This window comes from Corythoichthys intestinalis, chromosome 8 (assembly GCF_030265065.1).
Source record: "Corythoichthys intestinalis isolate RoL2023-P3 chromosome 8, ASM3026506v1, whole genome shotgun sequence".
Lineage (NCBI taxonomy): Eukaryota > Metazoa > Chordata > Actinopteri > Syngnathiformes > Syngnathidae > Corythoichthys > Corythoichthys intestinalis.
The window spans coordinates 6,176,220-6,197,005 of NC_080402.1; the positions used below are offsets into that span (position 1 = coordinate 6,176,220).

The 20,786-nt window shown below is 40.1% G+C and overlaps 1 protein-coding gene across 1 annotated transcript in view; it reads right to left on the reverse strand.

Annotated features, from left to right (window-relative positions):
* The window catches only part of cntln (centlein, centrosomal protein), a 336,531-nt gene that overhangs the window by 64,832 nt on the left and 250,913 nt on the right, over positions 1–20,786 (reverse strand). The window contains 4 exon segments of the mRNA XM_057843797.1: positions 861–1,055; positions 12,815–13,000; positions 15,558–15,695; positions 16,195–16,321. Coding sequence (XP_057699780.1) covers positions 861–1,055; positions 12,815–13,000; positions 15,558–15,695; positions 16,195–16,321 — 646 coding nt within the window.

Below are 20,786 nucleotides of genomic sequence, written 5' to 3' on the forward strand. Positions count from 1 at the left end.
ACGGCGTAATGTGTTTCCGATGGTTTTCTTCGAGACTGTGGTTCCATCTCTCTTCAGGTCATTGACCAGGTCCTGCCGTGTAGTTCTGGGCTGATCCCTCACCTTCCTCATGATCAGTGAGATCTTGCATGGAGCCCCAGAACGAGGCAGATCGACCGTCAACTTGAACTTCTTCCATTTTCCAATAATCGCTCCAACAGTTGTTACCGTCTCACCAAGCTGCTTGCTTATTTTTCTGGAGCCCATCCCAGCCTTGTGCAGGTCTATTATTTTATCCCTGATGTCCTTACACAGCTCTTTGGTCTTGGCCATTGTGGAGAGGTTGGAGTTTGTTTGTTTGAGCATGTGAACAGGTGTCTTTTATACAGGTAACAAGTTCAAACAGGTGCAGTTACAGTACTTCCGGTAATGAGTGGAGAACAGGAGGGGTTATTAAAAAAGAACTAAGAGCCGAAATATTTACTAGTTGGTAATGTATCAAATACTTATTTCATGCAGTTATATACAAATTTATTATTTAAAAAATTATACAATGTGATTTTCTGGATTTTGGAATGGAATTTTATCATTAACCGAAGATGACGACAAAGGCGGACGGGATGAAGCATATGCTTATCAGTTCCCCGTCCCCCCTATTTTTGGATTTGAGTCCGTCCTTCACAGTTGAATAGAACTTATAATACAAATTACAGACCTCTACATGGCTTGCAAGTGGGAAAACCAGCAAAATCGGCAGTGTATCAAATACTTGTTCTCCCACTGTATATTTCAAACGGAGCGGTATTGGCCGATACTGCACAGCCAGGTATCGGTGCCAAAAATGGTATCGGTGCAACACTACTGAAAACGAAGACCCTCACCTGGTCCGAGTCCATGATGTCGGCCAGATCGTTCTCGGACATATTGAGAATGGAGGCTGCGACGGACTTGGCTTTGATCATAGATTTGGCCGACGGGCCGCCCTTCGCCTCCACGGCGCCCCGCCTCCACCTCCTCCTCTTCATCAGCTGCCGCTTGACCTCTCGCACGTCTATCAGCATCTCGCCGGCGAGGGCCTGCACGGGGAGGAGTACAAGTGAGAAGAACATGACGAAACTGCGCCGGAGAAAAAGTGCGAGGGACCGCCGTGCCCTGTCGGATGAATAAATGAAATTGATCAAGCATGCGCCAGAGCGGCTTAGTACATTATGGAGGAATATTGAGTTTGACACACTCAGAATCTCCCCGGTTTTTGCCGCTCGCTCCCTTGAAGGAATGCGCTCCTGAGGGCGTGTAGCCCCGTCGATTGAAAAGCTGCGGGAACGCGGCTTTGATATCGAATGCACCTCGAGTTTTGGCTAAAATCTCCACAGACAGAGAATCATTCATCAGAGGCAGAAGAGGCAGAGGGGGGCTCGTGAAAAGATACAGCCATTCATTTATTTATTTGCTTTCCGAAGGTCTCGCGGCACAACAGGGCAGCATAACACGGTTAATAATTAAGCTTGCGAGGGGCCGCTGGAAAATGGTGCCCGGGTGGACGGCCGACCGAGCGAGGCGAGCGCCGGCCCGGGATGGCGCGGCTGTCGGGGCGCTAAACGGGAGCGTGCGCGCTAAATACGGAGAGACAATTAAATGTTAAAACTGCCACTGTACACGAGCAAGTCAATAAAGCAAACTCCCTTTTGCTTCATTTTCAGCTTATTGATCGAGGCAATAATCTTCCGTATCATTCCCCTGCAAGCCTGCCGAAGAGCTGACCTTGGAATAGATGGTCGGACGAGGGGAGCTGGGGATGGCTCGCGCTCTCATCGTGCGCAAACAAATAAACAAAAAGACGTGTTCAACTCGCTCTCGGAGCAAGGGACGGCGGGGAAAAAAAAAAAACTGGACGAGCGCGAAGGCTTGATGAAGATTTTTCAAGCGCGGTAACATCTATTGCTCGCGTAGTTGTACACTGGTGAGGTTCATAAAAGCTATGGTGAAGTTGGGTTTTGTCGACTAACAGAGTTAGAAGGTGATGTAATTGGAAAAAAAACAGCTCTACATGAAAAAAATATGATTTTCTCCAGTTTACTTTCAGTTCGCTATTAGTAGGGGTGCGACAATAGGGTTTCCCCTACAGATAAAAGATTGTGGCACACTGGCATTTATATATAAAAGCCGCCACACCTTGCAAATTAGATTAAATTTTTTTAAAGCTTTAAAGATACATTCTCATTTATGATTTGTGTAATTTAAAAATAACATCCAAATGAATATATATAGCTCATTATTTACGCCCTATTTGCCAGACGTCGTCTGAAATAGCGTGTCAAATACAAATTGTTCCTTTACGTGCTTTATTTCGAAAATCACACCGGTTCTCCTGTTGCAAGATTGTGCCTAACTTTGTTGGCTTTTTCACTTCCTGTTGATTTTGGGTAAGTGAAAAGGAAGTGACTCAAGAATGTCCCCAAATGAATAGAAAGTGACTCGAAATTAACAGGAAGTGACCTATAAATGTCCACAAGAATGCTCTGGTTTAAGTGCTATAGATGGTGCTAGATGTCCAGTCCAGTCAAAATAAATTGAATGTCTCGCGGCGTCAGTGGCAGCGAATGCCAGACAATGAGTTAATTTAGGGGCATTTCATTTGATTTTCGGTCACTTCATGTTGATTTTGGGGCATTTATGGTTAGCTTCCTGTTCATTTTGGGTAATTTAAAAGGAAGTGACTCAAGAATGTCCCCAAATGAATAAGACAGTGAGACAGACAGACAGACAGTGAGACAGACATAGGAGACGGATAGATAGACAGACAGACAGACAGACACAGTAGATAGACAGATATAGACAGACAGAAGGATAGATACAGTAAATAGACAGACAGACAGACACAGTAGACAGATGGATATATAGATACAGTAGACGGAGACACGATAGATATATAGATACAGTAGATAGACGGATAGAGTAGCTAGATAAAGTAGATAGAGGAGATAGACGATAGATATAGTAGAGGAGAGAGATACAGTAGATAGATGGAGGAGATAGACGGATAGATACAGTGAATAGACAGATACGATAGATGAATAGATACAGTAGACAGACAGCAGATAAACTGATACAGTAGATAGGCAGATACAGTAGAAAGATACAGTAGACAGACAGACACAGTAGATAGACGGATAGATACAGTAGATTGAGTAGCTCAACACAGCAGATAGAGGAGATAGACGGATAGATACAGTAGATAAAAAATAGATGATACAGTAGATACAGATAGTTATAGAAGACAGACGGATAGATACAGTAGACAGATACAGTAGACAGACAGACATACACAGTAGATAGATGGATAGATACAGTAGCTAGACAGATACAGTACAGTAGACAGACAGACAGACGGACACAGTAGATAGAGTAGCTACATACTGTAGACAGAGGGACAGATACAGTAGATGGATACAGTAGACAGACAGACAGAGTACATAGATGGATACAGTAGATAGAGAGATAAAGTAGATAGATACAGTAGGTAGACACAGTAGATTGATAAATACTAGGGCTGTCAAAATTATTGCGTTAACGGGCGTTAATTAATTTCTTAAATTAATCACGTTAAAATATTTGACGCAATTAACGCACATGCCCCGCTCAAACAGATTAAAATGACAGTAGTGTCATGCCCACTTGTTACTTGTGTTTTTTGTCTCCCTCTGCTGGCGCTTTGGTGCGACTGATTTTATGGGTTGACATCAGCAATGGCGAGCTACTGGTTTATTTTTTGATTGAAATTTTTACAAATTTTATTAAAACAAATACATTAAGAGGGGTTTAAATACAAAATTTCTATAACTTGTACTAACATTTATCTTTTAAGAACTACAAGTCTTCCTATCCATGGATCGCTTTAACAGACTCTTAATGTTAATGCCATCTTGTTGATTTGTTATAATAAACAAATACAGTACCGTATTTTTCGGACTACAAGTCGCTCCTGAGTATAAGTCGATCCAGCCATAAAATGCCCAACGAAGAGAAAAAAAACATACAAGTCGCACCGGGGTATAAGTCGAATTTTTGGGGGAAATTTACTTGATAAAATCCAACACATAGAACAGACATGTCATCTTGAAAGGCAATTTAATACAAAAATACAATAGAGAACAACATGCTAAATAAATGTACAGTGTACAGTGTATGAACAACGAAATGTGAATATTCGTCAAACCATTTCTTTTATCCCAGGCTGTCCTACGATACGGCTCGGTCCTGGCTATACAGCGAACTCCGAAAAGACAATGCTGGACGTCCGTATAATTTGCTGAATCAATTTGGTCCTCGATAGAAAACAGGTTCGCATCAATGTAAATAAATGATAATTAGGTACTATTAGTAATAAGTAACAGGTTAGCATGCGTTCGCTATCATTAGCACATCGTTCAAACAACCACACAACTGGCTCTAAGTGTCCGATCGCGGGTGGAAAACACACAACAACAACAGAAAAGATGATACACATAGGCGTTGCCTCTGTAGAGATGATTTAAAAGCATAAACAATGAAAGTAGGTTCGCAGCCATCTATTCTCTCTCGCTAACTCGCCCACTCATTCACTCACTCACTCACTCAGAGCTACGTAGCTGTCCATCTTCTTCTGGCGTGTGAGCACTCTTCTTCACGTAAACAAGTGCGAGTGCGCCCTCACGTGGGCGTGAAAGCGCCACAAACTAAATGCATCCATTTCAAGATAAAAAAGTCAATAATACAATTGAACATACACTGCTAAAGGCAGAACGCAAACGTGGCCATAGCTATAAAGAGTTATTCAGATAACTATAGCATAAGAACATGCTAACAACTTTACAAAACCATCAGTGTCACTGCAAAACACCAAAATAACATGTGAAATTATATCATAATGTGTTAATAATTCCACACATAAGTCGCTCCTGAGTATAAGTCGCACCTTCAGCCAAAATATGAAAAAAAAACGCGACTTATAGTCCGAAAAATATGGTACTTATGTACAGTATGTTGAATGTACATATCTGTCTTGTGTCTTATCTTTCCATTCCAACAATAATTTACGGAAAAATATGGCAGATTTTATAGATGGTTTGAATTGCGATGAATTACGATTAATTAATTTTTAAGCTGTGATTGACTCGATTAAAAATTTTAATCGTTTAACAGCCCTAATAAATACAGTAGATACAGTAGATTGACAGATAGAGTACCTAGATACACTATATAGAAAGAGAGGAGTTAGACGGATGAATACAATAGATAGATACAATACACAGACAGACAGACAGACAGACAACTTTATTGATCCTGACAGGGGAAATTCTGGTGTTCTTTAGCAGCACATGGGTAAAAACATAAGACATGGACAGTTAAAAATAAAAAATCATGAGCTTGGCATCACAAATCGTATCGTATCGTGAGCTACTCAAATGTTCCCACCCCTAATTATGATAATTAAATTTGGACATCTATTACAGTCAATAAGTGAAAACATTCCCCACAATATTGAGTTTGAATTCCAATCTCCAAACAAGAGGTCAAGTGCGCATCCCACAACAGATTGTGTTCGACCTTCCACCGCCAGCAGAATATGACAAAGTCATAACCGTCATCCATTTGATCTGATAAACGACTGCCGCTGGAGCTGGTTTTGGCGATAAAAGAGCACGTTTACCCTTAAGGACGACATCTCTCATTACCTAACAGCCCCAGATCCTGTTCCTTTATTTACCGCCTAATAGATATTCACTGTCACTAGTCGAGGGTTACATTTAATTGACCTAAACCCTGCATGTGGAATAATCCGGAAAGGAGATTAAGAAGGGAATTCATCAACCGTTCTGTGGCGCAATAGGGACGACTAAACCCACACAAACACACAGTCTGGGTTGTATGTGTGTGAACGCGTGTTTGTTGAGAACTCTTCCAAGCACAATGACTATAGCCAGAGGGCCAATTTAGACGAGGTGAGGATTAAGGCGTAGCGATGGGCATCAAACGAGCAGCTAAAAAGACATCTTCAATAATAACTAGCTTCTTCTGAAGCCTTTGACGCAAACAGAAACGCGAGGGCACTCAAAGCTTTGCGGAGAAGAAAATCATCTGCGTTTATTAAATGACAGGATAAATAAACCATTTTGACAGCTTCTGTTTACTTAAATCGAGTGCTGGAAAAAAAGTCTTGAATCACGATTCGGGCCATTAGATTTCACGGGAATGATATGCCATATGATTTTTTATTAATTGATGCAGTTTATCAAGTAGTGCTGCAACATAAAAGTATCAAAAAGTACACAACACTACAACGGGTTAATACTGTAATTTTCGGGCTATAAGGTGCACCTGACGCCATAAGCCGCCATCCACCAAATTTGAACAGAAACGGCATGTGTTCGTAGAAAAGCCACACTGGACTATAAGCCACAGTTGTCCTGACTGTATTATGGGATATTTACACCAAAAGATTTTAACCAAAGAAGACAAAGGCGGACGGGATGAAGCATATGCTTATCAGTTTCCCGTCCCCCATACAACTAAAGACGCACATTCAGATATGGAACATACATCAAAACTGTACAATAACACAATCAACAATCTGGGTTTAGTCACTTAGCGTCCTGTCAAGCAGCTCGATTAATTTCAGGGCGTACAAGGTTAGGGCTTAGTCATGTCCCTGACATTTTTGCATCTGTTTGCTGTGGAACATTTTGTTGTGGCTATGTGTGTGGCAAAAGTGATTATTTCTTATCACAGCTGGTGTGAGTAGCGACTCAAAATGCTTTTCTTGCAACAACTGCCGCACACAAAGGTATAGCGTGCTAAGCTAACGTTGTTGCTCATGCAATGCTTGTGTACTTTTTTTTTGTAGTTTTACGACGGTCTAGAGAGGACAATGGTTTGAGGCCATTTTATTAATAAATCAGATGAAAAAGGAAGAAGTCTGATTAGTATGGCGTCGTTCACTAGCTGTCTAGCTTTGGGAAAAGTAGACGCTTCGGAGTGAGGACAGCATAGACAGATTTAAAGGACAGTAGAGTGAAATGCCCACTACAGTCCTTATGTACCGTATGTTGAATGTATATATCCATCTTGTGTCTTATCTTTCCATTCCAACATTTTACAGTATATATAATTTACAGAAAAATATGGCATATTTTATAAATGGTTTGAATTGCAATTAATTGCGATTAATTACGATTAATTAATTTTTAAGCTGTAATTAACTCGATTAAAAATTTTAATCGTTTGAAAGCCCTAGTTATTACAGATAGTGTGCTGTTTTCCTGCTGGGTGTGGAAGATGTTGATGTCCTTGTAGACTCTACAATTATGTGCTCGTCTGTCAAAGTTCATTCGAAATTGTTGGAAACCTTTTATGTATTTATTCACGGACTAAAACTTATGAAGTTTATAGATGAAAACTTTTTTAGAATTTTCGACAAAAACGAGACGATGTTTGAGTTACAACGTACCCGACTTTAAAAAAAAATTTTTTTTTTTTTTTTTAAGGACTATAGGAATTAGGACTTTTTTTGTGTGATGCATGCTTTTATTTTGGCGAAGAAAGCGTAGAGCAGGTGGTACTAATGGCACATGAGTAAGAGCGCATGTACACATGAAGACGAATGTATGCGTGCACATGAAGAAGTCGTGCAGTGTGAGAGGGGGGAAGGATTACAGCTGCAAGCCTGCGCGCACATTTGTTGCTTGTGAAGGATTTACAGAGGCAACACCTGTATATAATACCTTTTGTCCTGTTTGTTGTGTGTTTTCAATTGTGGTCAAATACTTGGGGCGAGTTGATGTGATTTCTTTTATTGATGTGTGGACGCTAACTGATACAAGCTAATCGTTTGTGTGGATTGTTATTGCTGTATGAGCAGCTAGTTATAAAAGCAAATTTCAATTGCTCTTATTTAAGATGAAACCAGTTTCATTTCATTTTTAATTTAGTTTTATTCTGAAAGTGTTGATGTCATGAGCAGCTGAATGAAGACAGCAAACCACACGGACGACTGACATCGTCATTTCGGAGATTAGCTCGCTGCCTAGCTAGGACTGAGGTCCAAAATCTTGGCGAGGATATTACAATGACGTATAATACATGTTTTTGGATAGTTATTTTAAGATTTAGCGTGTATTTAGGGTTACTTAAAGGGTTAATTCCGATTTATGGGAAATTCGGGTTCCGTCGCCAGTGTAGGAACGGAATCCGTTCGTAATCCGGTGACTATCTGTCACTGACTGCTTGAAATGTGTACATAATATCCTCGACATTACAGTACATGTCATGACAGAACATTAAATTCTTGAATTGAAATCCTATTTTGACACACTTTATTATCGGCAAATATCATATTGCTGTCCAAAGAATTGATATCAATATCGTTTTATCGTGAAATTGGTTATTACTAGGGTTGTTCCGATCATGTTTTTTTGCTCCCGATCCGATCCCGATCGTTTTAGTTTGAGTTTCTGCCGATCCCGATATTTCCCGATCCGATTGCTTTTTTTTTTGCTCCCGATTCACTTCCAGTCATTCCCGATAATTTTTCCCGATCATATACATTTTGGCAATGCATTAAGAAAAAAATGAATAAAACTCGGACGAATGTATACATTCAACATACAGTACATAAGTACTGTATTTGTTTATTATGACAATAAATCCTCAAGATGGCATTTACATTATTAACATTCTTTCTGTGAGAGGGATCCACGGATAGAAAGACTTGTAATTCTTAAAGGATAAATGTGACTTTGTATATTGTGACTAAATATTGCCATCTAGTGGATTTGTTGAGCTTTCAGTAAATTATATTGTAGCCATTTAACTGTTCTGCCCAATTACATGATGGGAAGTGCAACCATGACTGTGCGTAGTGGCACCAATTGATATATCTTCTCTGCATTGGGAAATAACATAGGGTGTTAAGGAAAAGATCAACTACTACCTTTCTTCCCCACATTGCTTCACACGATATTTCTAATTGTTGAGAGAGGGATTGTAAGGCTTTAGCCAATTAAAAAAAGGCTCCAAAGGCTGCCAAAATTCTCTCTACTCATTTTACGCTGCCTTTTAGCTCTATATATATACGTAAAACGGCGCCATTATAGATTGAACGCGACAATGCGTGAGTGGGTCGTGCAGCGCATGCGTTAATTGCGTTAAATATTTTAACGTTATTACCGCCGTTAACGCGATAAATTTGATAGCTCTACTTTAAGCCAAAGACTCTAGATGAGTGTAAGACATTTTGTCTGTAACGTTAAATACAATTAGAAACCGATTTAATTAAAAAAAAAAATTTTTTAAAAAGGCATGTCCGACATTTTTTTGCCGATTCCGATACTTTGAAAATGACGTGATCGGACCCGATCGATCGGGACATCTTTAGTTATTACACACTCGTAGTGTTCACCCACTTCATAATTGATTAATTTTCATTAACTATTTGTTTTATTAATGCACCATGTGTTAGTGTTTTGTGGTGCCCTATGACACCTGTTTGTTTTTTTTTAAAATAAGAGACATCTACTGCCAGTTTTTTTACTTCTTTTGCCAGAAATATCAGCTCCTCATTGTAGCATACAGTCAGCAAGCAACATAAATGACAATAGTCACAGTAGAAGTAAAATTTTATATAATAATATATCACCAAGCACTACTTAAACCCAATTCAACTCGTAGTCTATAAGGAGGACAATAAGGTAAAACTTACTGCGCACTTGGCCACTGCACACAGGCGACTTTTTAACAGTTTTAACAGCCTGAGGCAAGTGCAAGGGCCAAAAGGGTCTGCTGGCCCACAATACTACTTAAAAAAAAAAACAACCCTGCATACACATTCAGCAACAACAGGCTCATAAAGACACCGAGACAACACATATACACGCACACATGCGCAGCCCCTCCAGTCGTGATCGATACACGACAAGAGTAAATCTCCTCCGGACGTAAGGCAGCCCAATCAAAGGGCTGGCGGTTCTTATAGGGGATCACAGGAGCCAGGGGCAGACAAACAATGATGTGAATCCTCAACACAACAACAACACGACGGCCCCACCCCGCCTGAGGTGATGGGAAATTGGACGGAAGGAGGAACGTAAGCATCGACTGGATATCGATACATCTTGGCTTCCTTGAATTCAAATTATGCATCTTTTTGTTTGGAGGAGTTAAGCGTGTCTTTTGGAACTGTGCGTACAACGTCACAGGAGCACTAAATGAGCTCCAAAAGAATCTGTTGGTTGCAGGCATGAAAATGGGTCAGGGGTTAAAAAGGTGAGAACGGTGTGGAGGACATATGTTCCGGAGTTTTGCCAAAATGTCTACATCGGCGAAGCGTCCTACTGTATATGAGGCAAATTTGACACACAAAGTACTACCGTGTGCTTTCAACTTGTTTTGTTTAGATGCATACAGGCAGTACGTACTAAAAAATGCCTTAAGAAAGACTTAAATGTAGTTATATCAAATAAGGACGGTTTAAATACGCTACGTGACTAATGTGGTCAAATGCTTTAAAGCTACCACAAAAAAACACAATGGTTAAATGTAGAGATGTCCCGATCGATCGCGATCACGTCATTTTCAAAGTATTGGAATCGGCAAAAAAATATCGGCCATGCCTTTTTTTTTAATATATATATATTTTTAATTTTAAATCGTTTTATAATTGTATTTAACGTTACAGACGTAGTATGTTTCACTCTTCCAGAGTCTTTAGTTTAGGCTTAAGGTAGGGTTATCACATTTATCCTAATAACGGCAGTAATTAATTAAAAAAAAAAAGTATCACGTTAAAATATTTAACGCAATTAATGCATGCGCTGCACGACCCACTCACGCATTGTCGCGCTCAATCTGTAATGGCGCCGTTTTACCTATATATAGAGATAAAAGGCAGCGTGAATTGAGTAGAGAGAATTTTGGCAGCCTTTGGAGCCTTTTTAATTGGCTAAAACCTTACAATCCCGCTCCCTACGATTAGAAATAGCATGGGAAGCAATGTGGGGAAGCAAGGTAGCAATTGATCTTTATCTTAACAACTTATGTTATTTGCCAACGCATAGAAGATATATCAATTGGTAGCACTACGCACAGTAATGGTTCCACTTCCCATCATGCATTTGGGCATGACTACAGTATCATTTACTAAAAGCTCAACAAATACACTAGATGGCAATATTTAGTCACAATCTACAAAGTCTACAAGTCTTTCTATCCGTGGATCCCTCGGAAAGAATGTTAATAATGTAAATGCCATCTGGAGGATTTATTGTCATAATAAACAAATACAGTACTTATGTACTGTATGTTGAATCAGAGTTTTATTTATTTTTTTCTTAATGCATTGCCAAAATGTATATGATCGGGAAAAATTATCAGGAATGATTGGAATTGAATCGGGAGCAAAAAAAAGCAATCAGATCGGGAAATATCGGGATCGGCAGATACTCAAACTAAAACGATCGGGATCCGATCGGGAGCAAAAAAAACATGATCGGAACAACCCTACCGTTAAATACACAAGCTTGACGCTAACTTAATGGGAGCTATTTTTTCACTGGAGATTTGGCTAGCTCTGGCAGTGACTAAAAGCTCAATCTTGGTCTCATCTGACCAAAGCACACGGTCCCAGTTAACTGGGACCGTGTGTATTTTTGTGTGAGACCAAGATTGAGCTTTTTGGCAACAAACACTCTAAGTGGGTCTGGCGTGCCACGAAAGATGCGCATGCTGAAAAGCACCTCATGCCCACTGTGAAGTATGGGGGTGGGTCAGTGATGCTGTGGGGCTGTTTCGCTTCCAAAGGCCCTGGGAACATTGTTAGGGTGCATGGCATCATGAATGCTTTGAAATACCAGGACATTTGAAATCAAAATCTGTTGCCCTCTGCCCGAAAGCTGAAGATGGGTTGTCACTGGGTCTTTCAGCAAGACAATGACCCTAAACATATGGCCAAATCTACACAGAAATGGTTCACCAGACACAAAATCAAGCTCCTCCCATGGCCATCTCAGTCTCAAGACCTTGTTTTGTAGGCAAAAGGGGGTGGTACAAAGTATTAACACCAGGGGTGCTAATAATTGTGACACACATTATTTGATGTCAAATATTTTTTTTCTTTATATGGGATTTTTTCCACACTGAATGAATGCACTTGTATTGAAGGTTGGATTTTTCTCTTTTTTCCATTAAGGTCCCATATTATTCGGGAAAAAAAAATATTAGAAGCTAAAAAACACATCTTTTTCAGGGGTGCCAATAATTATGGGGGGCACTTGTATATCGAAGTTGGAGAATATATCGATTTATCGGTTAAAAAGTCATTATCGGACAACTCTATTTATTAGTGCAAAGTAATGCAAGATCTTGTGAAATAAGTACGGCGATAAAACGCCCTTATCCACTGAAAATTTGCAATGGCGAACTGCCACCAAACTCGCCGCATGATTTATGTATGTGCAGAAATAGATTGTCTGGCCTCTTCCTTCTTTGACAGACAGGTGTCAGCAAAGCAGAGCTGCGGGACGCTCTTTATCGCTTTCTCTTCTACTTGCCAGATATACAAACAAACCTCAACGTGATGGATCACATCTCCCCAAAAACAAGCATGCCAATTCCCGCTAACCACTCATTTATCTAGCCGCGATGGCCTTTATCTCTTTATACCCACCAAAAACATGCATAATGACATCAATCTTCTCCGAGAGAAAAAAATGCGCTGGCCCAGAACGATGATTTAAGACCAGTTAGATGATTCAACGTTTCGCCCCTCTGGCTTTTGATCAAGCGTTGCTTTTAAGCGGAGCACCTTGATAAAAGAGCGAAGCTGCTCCAGCTGGGAGGAGGCCTGGCCGAGCTGCCTCTGAAGCCCGTCCAACGCTTGGGAGCGCTGCTGGGTCAGCCGCTCCGTTTCCTCAGTGGCGCTCTGCTCCAGAGCGGCCAAGGCCTGCTCGCCGGCTCCCACGCGAGCCTGGAGGGCTTGAATGCGATGCTCCTGCACACACACACAAAAAAAGACCACAGATAAGAGATGGTCAGCGATGGAAAAAGAAGGTGGGAACTGTCTGGGTTGGTTTGTGCAACACTCGCCAGATTTGAGTGGATCAATCAGATATACAGTAACAAGAAATAGGAAGTGTATTCTTTGGAATGACCCGAATTTCTGCAAGAATTGCTCATAAAATGTTATATGATCTAATTTCAACTAATAATATGTATGTTGTCCAGGCCCTGTGGGAGCAAAACGGTATAGGCCGCCATGAAGGGTGTAACGGTTCGGTTAGTCTTCGGGATATCAGGGAAAACGAAAAGGCTTTTTATTTTAATGACAAAATTTAATTGTTTGCCTCTTTTGGAAAAAAACTGAAAAGCAGCTGTTATTAAAGTACAAAATAAATAGAAGAAAACATCAAACTTGTGAATTTGTGTTTTGATTTGTCCCAACATTATTAAATTTACATTTTACGTGCAAAAATAGACAACCCACACTTTTTTGTAGAGATCGACTGAGGTAACAGTTAAAGCCAGGGAGCACTCGCCAGTTGTCAACCTTAGTAAGTTTTTTTTTAAATTTAAAAAAAAAATAATAAAAGGGTACCTCTACTTATGAATGTCTCTACATACAGAATTTTCAGGTTAAGACATGCCTCAACGGGAAAAAATTGCCTCTTGTTAAGAAAGAAATTTCAAGATACGAAAGGCAAAAATACAGTATGGCTAGTACTCCCAGCTCCCATTTTACTGAGAGTAATATACAGTGGTACCTCTGCTTACGAACTTCTCTACAAACATAAGTTTCAGGTTAAGACACACCTTAATGGGAAAATATTGCCTCTTATTAAGAAAAAACACATCTGGATACAAAAGGCAAAAATACAGGATGGCTGGTACTCGCAGCTTTACTAAACGTAACATACAGAGGTGAACATAACATACAGTGGTACCTCTACTTACGAACGTCTCTACATACAGAGTTAAGACACGCCTCAATGGGAAAATATTGCCTGTTGTTACGAAATAAATTTCAGTATACAAAAGGTAAAAATACAGAATGCTGGTTGTTGTTTACTTTCACAGGGGATGAGACGAAACCTACTCCATTATGTCTCAAGTTCCATTTAATATCATACCGAGTCAGTGTAAAATTTGAGAAATTATATTATAACTATGGGGCTTTGCTGTGGGGAGATACAGATCTTGGCCCAGCCCAGGTCGATTTGGGGGACAATATCAGGTCACTTCCTGATGATTTGGGGACATTTGGGGGACATGTTCTGGTCATATCAGGTCATTTGGGGACATTTAGGGGACATGTCCTGGTCATATCAGGTCATTTGGGGACATGTTCTGGTCATAAATGGTCATTTGGGGGACATGTCTTCGTCATATCAGGTCATTTGGGGACATTTAGCGGACATGTCCTGGTCATATCAGGTCATTTGGGGGACATGTCCTGATCATATCAGGTCATTTGGGAACATTTGGGGGACATGTCCTGGTCATATCAGGTCATTTGGGGACATTTAGGAGACATGTCCTGGTCATTTCAGTTCATTTGGGGGACATGTCCTGGTCATATCTGGTAATTTGGGGACATTTGGGGGACATGTCCTGGTCATATCAGGTCATTTGAGGACATTTGGGGGACATGTCCTGGTCATATCAGGTCATTTGGGGACATTTAGGGGACATGTCCTGGTCATATAAGGTCATTTGGGGACATTTAGGGGACATGTCCTGGTCATATCAGGTCATTTGGGGACATTTGGGGGACATGTTCTGGTCATAAATGGTCATTTGGGGGACATGTCCTGGTCATATTAGGTCATTTGGGGACATTTAGGGGACATGTCCTGGTCATATCAGGTCATTTGGGGACATTTGGGGGACATGTCCTGGTCATATCAGGTCATTTGGGGACATTTAGGGTGACATGTCCTGGCCATATCAGGTCATTTGGGGGACATGTCCTGGTCATATCAGGTCATTTGGGGGACATGTCCTGGTCATATCAGGTCATTTGGGGATATTTAGGGGACATGTCCTGGTCATATTGGGTATAAATAGATAGATATACTGTACAGAAAGTCATTTTCAAACATTTTTAGTTTGTGGTTTGTTGCAAGATTTTTTCCCCCAATGTAACAATGTGCCTAGCATCCCTGGCATCCAATTGGCCAAGAGGGACCTCTACTGTATTTGTATGCGTGTATTAATTTCGTAAGAAGAGGTACAACAGTACATGTATTGTATAATTTTGTGGAATGATTTCCTGATCCATGACTCGATAACTTGTAGATATATTGTGAGATAATCCTTATCGTGAGCCTTGTATTGCAAATCGTATCTCAAGGTACCCACCCCTGATAAGAAGTGACCCCAAAATGACCCCAGATCAACAGGAAGTGACTTGATATGAAAAAAAGTGACCCCGAAATGCCCCCCAAATCAACAGGAAGTGACCCGATGTACCAAACATAACAGCAAAGCTACCATCTCAATTTTTCCTGAAATTGTATTTTCTACTTAATTGCGTGATTATACTCTCAAACCTTTTTTTCCAGGTCATCCTTGAGTTTAGCGCACGATGCTTCATGTTGGCTCTTCTCGGAGGTTGCCACGCTCAGCCTCCTCTTCAGCGATTCAATGAAGGCCTTTCTGTTCGAAGCTTCCTCTGATAAACACTTAACCTGCGAGGGCGAAAGGGTGACACCATTTAAATGACGCAAAATACACAAGCAAACTTAATAGGAAACATGTTGCAAACACACAACATGGCTTTTGACTGCTGGCAAGACCTTGACAAAGGCCATTCCGCGCTGCTGTTCGCTGTTAATGAAATTAGCGCGCAAATGACACCGCACAACAGTCGGTCGGTCGTAATCCGATATTGTGTCCGCGCGTGGAAGACATCGGATGACTCATGCGAGCGCCATTGCGTCAGTTGGAACACTCGTATCGTTCAGGTAGATGACATCACCGTCAGTGCATTTGGCCACAAATTTGCTGTGCGCTCATGGTACAAACATCTGCATTTAGAAGGAATTCAACATTTGAAGACATGGTGTAATCATCCATGCTGCCCAGAAACAAATACAATTTATCTCAAAGGCACTTTGATCAAAGGACAGCTAAATCCTTTGATTCCAAACGTATGCGTTTTGAGCTTTTGAGAGGCATGTGAAGCACCTTCTTCTCCAGATCCTCCACCTGCCCGCGGTAACTTTTCTCCGTTTCTTGCACGAACTTGAGCCTCGTCTTCAGGTCTTCTACTAACTGCCTCTTCATGGTCGCGTCTCGCTCGGCGTGGCTCGCTCTGCACACATTTTGCATTCGGCGTATGTGATTTCACATGTATGCACAGGAAGAAAAAGACACAAAAAGTGTACAGTCCCTGCCAAAAGTCTTGTAGCTTATCCATTTTGTAGAAACAATTGCTAATAACTAGGGCTGTCAAACGATTAAAATTTTTAATCGAGTTAATTACAGCTTAAAAATTAATTAATCGTAATTAATTGCAATTAATCGCAATTCAAACCATCTATAAAATATGCCATATTTTTCTGTAAATTATATATATATTCTGTAAAATAAATTGTTGGAATGGAAAGATAAGACACAAGATGGATGGATATAGATATACATTCAACATACGGTACATAAGGACTGTAGTGGGCATTTCACTCTACTGTCATTTAAATCTGTCTATGCTGTCCTCACTCCGAAGCGTCTACTTTTTCCAAAGCTAGACAGCTAGTGAACGATGCCTTAATAATCAGACTTCTTCCTTTTTCATCTGATTTATGAATAAAATGGCCTCAAACCATTGTCCTCTTTAGACCATCGTAAAACTACAAAAAAAAAGTACACAAGCATTGCATTAGCAACAACGTTAGCTTAGCACGCTATACAGGTTCACTAAACATAAACAAAATGCGTCTCATACAAAAAATATAACATTTCGCTTGCTAACATAATATGTACTGTATATTCTTTACAACGACCATACTTAGGGACAAATCTTGTCCAAGGATCATATGAGCACAACATTACAATGTAGGCGTCAGCCCGAGATGTCATGCAGCCATATTGAACTGGCAAGAAAACAATAAAGCATGTCGCAAAGCGACCACAAGAGTTCGCCGTTAGACAGCACAAAAAGCCTTGCTGTAAAACTTACCAAAAGGCAGAATACTGTCTGAGCGGGACATGTGCGTTAATTGCGTCAAATATTTTAACGTGATTAATTAAAAAAATTAATTACCGCGCGTTAACGCGATAATTTTGACAGCCCTACTAATAACCTGACTTTTAATTATTCAATTGGGGTCAGAAATGGCTCATATGAAAGCTAAGACCCACTCGAATGATGTTGAATCTACAAAATATCAGGGCTGTCAAACAATTAAAATTTTTAATTGAGTTAATCACAGCTTAAAAATTAATTAATCGTAATTAATCGCAATTCAAACCATCTATTAAATATGCCATATTGTTCCTGTAAATTGTTGGAATGAAAAGAAGACACAAGACGGATATATACATTCAACATACTGTACATAAGTACTGTATTTGGTTATTATAACAATAAATCAACAAGGCATGGCATTAACATTATTAACATTCTGTTAAAGTGATCCATGGATAGAAAGACTTGTAGTTCTTAAAAGATGAATGTTAGTACAAGTTATAGAAATTTTATATTAAAACCCCAACTTAATTTTTTTAATAAAGTTTGTAAAATTTTCAATCAAAAAACCAACTAGTAGCTCGCCATTGTTGATGTCAATAATAATTATGGTGCTGAAACCCATAAAATCAGTCGCACCCAAGCGCCAGCAGAGGGCGGCAAAAAAAGCATAAAACACAAGTGTAAATGACACTTTGCTGTCATTTTAAACTATGAGCGGGGCATGTGCGTTAAATGTGTCAAATATTTTAACGTGATTCATTTAAAAAATTAATTAACGCCCGTTAACGCGTTATTTTGACAGCCCGACAAAATATATTTGTTTCACTGAAAAAAAGATTTATCATTTAATGAAGTCATAAAGGTCAAATTTTGGCAAGACAAAAGTTTTGTCGCCTACAGAAAGTAGTGTGAAAATTGAACAAAAAATGTATCGTATTGGCCCGAATTTAAGACAGTGTTTTTTGCATTGAAAAATACTGAAAAAGAGGGGGTCGTCTTATATTCGCAATCTAGACATTATACCCATTCACGACGCTAGATGGCGCCAGATATCATTGTAGCGATGTTCTGCCATGACAGATCTCAGCTACTCTCCCCATTCACAACGCTAGATGGCGCCAGATATCATTGAAGCGATGTTCTGTCATGACAGATCTCAGCTACTCTCAAGTTTAACTAGTTTGCATTACTTTATTGCAATTTTTTTTCTTTATTCAGATTTGTTTCAAGACTACAGTTACAGTTAGACTTCACTTTGATGGTTAATGCAGTTATTGCAGTTTTGTTGTTTTATCACAATCGATTGGTTTATTTCCATTTCACAAACCAGAAGCCATCAATTTACGAATTTGACTGCACTTTAGTTGACATATTTAAATGTTCAGATATTAAGATTTGAATGAAGCAAAATAACATGCTTTTTCTCTCAAATATATTGTTATAATCATTTGTTTCGGATGTACTGTAATTATTTTCTTTATAAAAATTAATTTGGTGTTCAAAAAGTCTTTTTTCAAACTTAAGTCTTGAAAAAGAGGGGGTCGTCTTATAATCAGGGTCGTCTTATATTCGTGCCAATACGGTACTTCAAACACAAAAATACAGTATGTTACATAACATAAGCGAAATAAGTAGTGGTGCTGTGAGATCCAAATTTAATATTTTGTATGACTTCCATGGGCTTCGGCAAGGATTCATACAATTTATAGATGAAGTCATCAGGGACATCAAAGAAAGCAGTCTTGTATGCCTCCCAGAGTTCATCAACATTCTTGGGTTTCATCTTCCATGCTTCCTCTTTCATCCTACCCCAGACATGCTCAATGATGTTCATGTCTGGTGACTGGGCTGGCCAGTCCTAGAGGATCTTGATCTTCTTTGCCTTGAGGAACTTTGAGGTAGAGATTGAAGTACGCGATGGAGCACCATCCTGCTGCAGAATTTGTCCCTCTTTATGATTAGGAATGAAAGAGGCAGCCAAGATGTGTTGGTATTTCAGAATATTTATCTTTTAGGGTGCAGACAAAAAAAAAAAAACGTGTGGCATTTGCCAAGGCCCACAGCCTGTCAAAAGGTTGGACGCTGGAAAAGTGGCAAAAGGTGGATTTTTCAGATGAATCTTCCATTGAATTACACCACAGTCGCCGCAAATATTGCACGAGACGTACTGGAGCCCGCATGGATCCGAGATTCACTCAGAAAACAGTGAAGTTTGGTGGTTACATCATTACCAAAATCATGGTCTGGGGTTACATCCAGTATGGGGGTGTGCAAGAGAGCTGCAGGGTGGAAGGCAACATAAATTGTCTGAAATATACAGTGCCCTCCATAATTATTGGCACCCCTGAAAAAGATGTGTTTTTTAGCTTCTAATATTTTTTTAAAATTCAAATAATATGGGACCTTAATGGAAAAAAAAGAAAAATCCAACCTTCAATACAAGTGCATTCATTCAGGTGGGAAAAAAATCCCACATAAAGAAAAAAATTATTTGACATCAAATAATGTGTGTCACAATTATTAGCACGTCTGGTGTTAATACTTTGTACAACCCCCTTTTGCCAACAAAACAAGGTCTGGGGAGTGAGATGGCCATGGGAGGAGCTTGATTTTGTGTCTGGTGAACCATTTCTGTGTAGATTTGGCCATATGTTTAGGGTCATTGTCTTGCTGAAAGACCCAGTGACGACCCATCTTCAGCTTTCCGGCAGAGGGCAACAGATTTTGATTTCAAATGTCCTGGTATTTCAAAGCATTCATGATGCCATGCACCCTAACAAAGTTCCCAGGGCCTTTGGAAGCGAAACAGCCCCGCAGCATCACTGACCCACCCCCATACTTCACAGTGGGTATGAGGTGCTTTTCAGCATGCGCATCTTTCGTGGCACGCCAGACCCACTTAGGCTACGTTCATACTACAGGTCTTAATGCACGAATCCGATTTTTTCGTGTTTTTCCGACTCGAGTGAGGCATTAACTTGACGGTCTGAACGTGACAAGTCGCATAGAATTGGACCATTTCAAATCCGATCTGGGTCACTTTCGTATGTGGTTCAAATCCGATCTGGGCCACATTTTTCCAGACTGTCGCGGCGGTCTGTACTGTCCACTCTCCCAAATCGGATTTAATGCAGCAATTACGTCATCAAATAGCGAGAGAGACGTTACCGTACCGGTGCAGCTGTGCGTTATTAGCGCCTAGCTTGCAGTGAACACGGCTTTTGGGGAAGGGCTGAGCTTGACAACAGTCATAAAAAATAAAAATGGGTAGAGGATAAGCCTGAGAATGATCGGTTTTCTGTCTGCTCCATATAAGCAATATTTCAACATTGCTTACACGGCCGAGAGTCCGGGCAAACTAACCGTGTGTGTGTGTGTGTGTGTGTGTGTGTGTGACATGCACGGACAGTGCGTGCATGCTATCGATCCATATAAACTTTGAATATAAACCTAAACGGGGATTATTTATGTCTGTTATTTGTGTCCTCCTTTTGAAAAGCAAAATATGATATCCCTGGAATGACGGATGACGTGTGTCATTTGTTTTGATGCTTCTGCGCATGCGGGTCTTCTTGCTCAACGCGTGTCG